General features: G+C 31.0%; 1 protein-coding gene across 1 annotated transcript; it reads right to left on the bottom strand.

Annotated features, from left to right (window-relative positions):
• Positions 1–727: 727 nt before the first annotated feature.
• Positions 728–1,231, bottom strand: OCT59_008970 (uncharacterized protein; the record flags this gene model as incomplete). The annotated part of the gene is made up of 2 exons (XM_066133229.1): positions 728–1,017; positions 1,210–1,231. 2 exons carry the CDS (start codon positions 1,229–1,231, stop codon positions 728–730), a joined length of 312 nt encoding a protein of 103 aa, XP_065999691.1.
• Between the last annotated feature and the right edge of the window lie 4,769 nt (positions 1,232–6,000).

The following is a 6,000-nucleotide window of genomic DNA, read 5'->3' as shown; positions in this document are numbered from 1 at the left end:
TGGGTTATACACAAAATGAATACGCGGCTGATTTTATATTTGGACAGATTGATTGATTGATTGGATTGATTTGATTAAAGGAGTATGGCTGATCCGCAGGACTGGCCTTCAATTGTATGTTGCGTAACAATTTTTACGTAATTATTATAGAAAGTTATTCAAAATATGAGTAACTCAGAGACGTATCGGTCGTATCGCGCAATTTATCAAAATCAATATCAGCAGTTGCATCATGCACCATGATTAATAATATATTGATCAAGACCTAAGATTACAATAAGCGTAATAAAGGTCTAATACTTCAATTTTAAATATGTGCTTAGTAAGTTATTTAACAAATTAACGCGCGGGTTACGCCTATGTTTAAATTGCAATGACTTTACTACACGATCTCTAAATAAATCAATAATTGTCATTGCGTAACAAATTATGTGGTTTAGGCGGGAGTATGTTCTTATGTATTTGTTACGGTATTGCTTTTTAGGTATGAAATTTTAACCGGTATCAGGTATGCTTTCGATCTTACTAAACTTCTTTTTTTAATTTAATTACCGTTAAAAAGTTAGTTATAAAATTAGTATTAATTTTGTCTATAATATAACTAATCATACCCATACCTGTACACAATTAATAATACCTTACTTATTATATTATATCGTACCATACTACTTTACTATATACTCATGTGGTTTACGTATTCTTCATAATAAAATGGCACAAATTATTATTATGGGTTTGAAATGAGGCCGCTGCGGTAAATTTTCTTATCAGATTCATTAATACAATGCCTGAGCGATCTTTCGATTTCATCAAGAAATTCAGGTCCACCGGCTAAGACGGGGATTGAATGAAAGTATTTGTCATCCACATTGCGATGTTCAAATCGCCTCTTAATCCCAAATATCGTTGTGCTACCATTCCAGAGGGTATCGATGGTGTCTTCTCGTTGATGAAGTTCAAAGTCTTTACCAAAGGTTTTAACGAGCTGAAAGGTCAATTCAATTTTAGCCAGAGGAACTAATAATTGAAAAGATAACAAAGCTAAAAGACATACTCAGTTTTTACCACGTCCTGAATTGTTGTATCCACTCGTAGATAGAAGTAACATCGTTTCAGTTAGGACCTACTAGAACCAATAATAAGTAAGAGACTTGTTAGAGTTTTTTTCACCATAATCCCGCCACTGGTAAGTGTCTTCCAATGTTTTACCTCTCGAACTAGATATTTGCATCGAATTTAGTCTGATTTCTTTTTTTTCGCGTTAAAGCAGGTCCTCCCAGTAAGGCGTTCCACAAGGTATCTGTAGTTAAATAACTTCGAGCATCTATTGGTTTGAAACGGTGTCTAATGTGGATGTTAGATACTACAAAATTTTTAGTATCTAATTCATCTTTAAAATAGCCTTTTAAACTGTTTATTTCTTCTCTATGAAGTTTTTGTACAATGTACAGCATTATTCGGTAGAACCACTTTTTATATCTTTTTTCTTGACATTAACTCTCCAAAGTATCATATCGCTAGTATTTTTAGCATCTTTCTTATCACTGAGAAATTCCCTGAGAAGTCCATTATCATTATTATAAATGGGAATTGGAATTAAACTATCAGTGTTTAGAAATAAATAATTAAATAATGCTTCCATTACAGTGAGAAGTAGTTGCAAATCTGTAGCAACTACACGGATTTCACATATTTATTACAATATATTTTTCAGATTCTTTTGAACTATTTATTGTTAATTATTCACTTTGATACAAATTTTGTATAATAGTTAAATTTCTTATAAATAATCGGATAATTTATCAATAATTAAATTTATTTAAGTAAGATGATACATTTATTTAAAATAAAAAAAATTTGTCAACGTGAGACGACTGAGACGTCAGAATGATCGTACTATATATGATGATGTAAATCTCCCAAACATAATATCCATTTTATCCATTTTCACTAAATTGTTTTGCATTTATTCCTTTACATGTGTTCTAAAAAAAAACCTTTCATTTCAATCTTTCATAATTTTGTAATCCCATTCTAAAACTACATCTCCATATTCTGTACCAGATTTTTTATCACAAAATTTGCTTTCTACTAAACAAAAAAAAACACTCATTGTTGTCACCTTTGAGAAGAAAAAAATATTTCAAATTAAATAATAAGAAATCAAATTCACTTTTATATTCATATCATTATAAAAAAAATTTCGTCTTTTTTAAAAACTAGCGATCCCAACAGATGATTTCTCAACAAGACACTTAGTGGCTTACAAAAGTTTGGCCAGAGGTATGCAGAGTTATGCACGAACATGGCCAGCGTTATGCTGTCTTCGTAAGCGATTTACACAGTGTATATAGTTATGACACGATTTCATTTATTATAATTATAAACTAATAATAATTATAAACTAAAAAAAAAACAATTATATAAAAAGGAAAGAATCAAATTTCCTTTCATAAATTTTACATTATGTTTTATCATAAACAAGTTCAAAATAAATTATATTTCATATATTTTACATTTTATAGTCCTAACTCCCCTTTAAACATGAATTCTTGAAATATGTTGGTGTTGAATGGGTTTACGTAAAGAGCATTAATTAAGAAATGAAAATCGGGTATCAGAAAAAAATTACTAATGATCGACACAAATTTGTGCCAAAATCATATATGAATTTTTTTGCAGTTGACTGACTTGACTCACGGATCACGAATTAAAACTTTTGATCAATACCAAAAAGTAACGAGCAGGTCCTTCCTTTTTTGGATAATTACAGGCGCCATTACGTAATATATATTGCCCGTCAGAAAAACGTGGCAAAAATTTTCATTTTAACATCATTTCGAAATACTGAAAAACGTGACAAAAATTCTTCTATACACGCACATAATTCGCTTTGCTTTTCAACACTAAATTTAACGTGGCGCAATACAGAAAACGTGGCAAAAATACTTTTATACATATCCTTTACTTCACCGGTTCGCCCCATTTTCACTTATTAAATTGGCTTTGCTCTTCAACACTAAATTTTAACATGGCGCAATACAGAAAAACGTGGCAAAAATACTCTTGTACACCTCATCATTTATAATAATATTAAAAATATAATTTTAAAGTACTTTGAAATACGTACTATTATAGAAAAATTTTCTTATATAACCACTGAGAAAGAGAAGAAAAAATTTCTTAAATTTCTTCCAAATAATTAACAAACAACTGAGAAATTAAAAATTATAAATAACACACTAATAAATCATGCAATTATCACATTTACTGTTGATTTTCGCCTTTACTATTGCTTTAGCGAGTAAATAATCACATATTTAAAAAAAATTTTCTCTTTATATTAATATTAATTATTAACTAATGAATTTTTAATAATAATTTATAATTTGATTCGTTACTGACATAGATGCAGCACCTGGTAATTATAAACGTGATGCAGACGCAGAAGCATTAAATTATAAACGTGATGCGGACGCACAATGGTGGGACTTACCCATGATGTAACAATTGTAACATTGTAACAAGTACTTTGCAATAATAAATAAGTTTTGACCGATGTAAAAACTAATTTGTGTGTTTAAAATATGTAAATTTAAGTAATATTGTAGTATCATACTTAATTAAAAAAAAAAAATTATCATTTCAAAGTCGCCACTAGTATTAGCAAACACTACTGATCCACTACATTTTGGTAAAGCATTTTAATAAAAAAGCTTGCCGGGATAAAATTAATTTGTAAAAACCAATAAATTACCTTTTACCGATCGTGTCTTTTGGCTGTAAAATATATAATGAAATTAAATGAGCCAGAAATATCAAGTCACTAGATGAAAAAGTGTTACTGGATTAGTTGCCGTGTACGCAAAATATCCCATTGTCCATGATATATATGTCCACCTATTCGATTAGTCCTGTAATTGCAGTTTTCTTCACGTATCAATAGACCCATCCTTTAACTATTATAGTATTCTTTTTATCGGTAACTGTTTATATTTCGAACCTGATGCAATGATAATGATAAAATAATTTTTTTATTTTTATTTTTAAATTCCACGTGAACAAAGCCACGATCGAGATTACAAGGAAGAACTACACGTAAGCCAAATGCAACTACGTGCAATCAGTCACCAATCGGTCACCAATCAGGTACAAAAAAAACGTTTCGGCGTTTTTTTATATAAAATTGAGCTAAACCGTCATAAGACAGCGCCACCCTCCTAGGAGCGCCCCCGCCCATAACACACGAGAAAAAAAGGCTAGGGAATAAAAATAAAACGCAATCTATAAAATACCTGTATTTTGCTTTCATCTCGAAAGTTACCACCTGTCAATACTATTAGAGACGGAGTGATTTACACTATTCTAAATTGTTTGAATGTCAATGTGGTAGTAAAGAAGACTACAAATATGTTATAAATGACTCATTAAAAGTGATAAAAAAAAGAAGAACTAATTCTAATACGGTTTCGACGGTCCGGCAGGTGAGTCATGTGGGAACCTGGTGACGGACGCGTCTTCTTGGTAGTATTCGTGATGTGGAAGGGAGTAAGGTTAGTGTTAGCATCGGAAATCCGTTTGTTGGGTCTTGATTCGTGTCATCAGACGTATCGGAACGATCCTTATAATAAATCCATGCCGTCTAAGGTGCTACGTCAAAATAATCTAATTTAAATGTAGCAATTTCTTTTTCTAATTGTTCAAGTCTTGGAACCTTGTTTCGAAATTTTTTACGTCTAGTTTCAAAGGTTTTCATTCAATCATGGTAACGTGTTTGATATAGACTGAGATCATCTGTAAAGAGGCTCCGGCGTTTGAGTTTTTAACACTCGTACCGTGAAATGAGGCTCTTTCTTTGAGTATTGTTCATTTTTCAATTGTTGATTCCTGTTGTCAATTGCCCGCACTTTGTCCTTTTTCAGATTTGATATGATTTGAATGCTGTTTCTTTAAATGAGAGAACCATTGAGGCGAACCTGGAGGGTAATATGTGTGGCCTGAATTTGAATAATAGGTCTTTTAGGAATAAAAGGTATTAATTCAGTAGGAACATGTACACTGGAAGGTTCTGGGATTAAAATTTTCAACCGTATGATATAACGGTAAAATTGGCGACTCAGCGGAATTGAAAGAAAAATTGAACAGTGTTCATAGGAACTGTTGCCGATAAGGCAACAGTATCAATGGCCCTGTCGATTTCTATGTTTGTAGGTGTCATTTCTGACGCTGGCGAGTGTTCATCATGAGGAGCCATCGAAGGTGTTTGTGTATGTTTGCGTCTTATGTAAGAATGAAAAGAGAGGGGCTAAAAAAGGATAATCTTGCGCGTCAGGAAGTTGAGTCCATGTGGAATATTTCAGGTGCTGGATAGGTTTGTCAATATACTGTGATTCTAAGAATAAGAAACGAGATCGTTTTGCAGCTATTAATCTATCTTCAAAGATGTGATGGCATCTTTTTTCCTAGTTTGAAGATTCGTGCACAATGACGCTGAAACCTAGCTTTCTGTTTGCGCTTTGTACGAGTGTTTTTGCTTGGAAAGTGTTGGAAGTCTATAAATTTTTCCTATACATGAATCGAGAACCGTAATTTAATACATAAATACATTCATTATCTTATCCCAGTGTATATTTATTAATACTGTAAATGATTATTTATAAATATTATGTAATTTGTTACAGATTATTTCCAATGAATAAATAAATATTATCATCATGTATACCCGAATCAAAATATCTAATCTTTTTAACGATATTTCATAATAAATTTAAATAATTGTCGTTTTAATTGTCATTTTTGTTCATTATGTTCGTCTCCTATGATTCAATATATAATATTTCATTCATAAACAAAGATCTCAATTTAAAGAATATGAATGGATTCTAAAACATTCAATTGATCATAAATCTCTTGCATTTTGAGATGAAATAGCATAAATTTAATTTTCTACTATTCGTAAAATCAAGTAAATCAAGTCCATATTATCATTAAACTATTTAT

The sequence above is a fragment of the Rhizophagus irregularis genome, chromosome 17 (assembly GCF_026210795.1).
Source record: "Rhizophagus irregularis chromosome 17, complete sequence".
Lineage (NCBI taxonomy): Eukaryota > Fungi > Glomeromycota > Glomeromycetes > Glomerales > Glomeraceae > Rhizophagus > Rhizophagus irregularis.
Note: the sequence above shows the minus strand (reverse complement) of the source record. Positions and strands in the feature narration are given on the sequence as shown.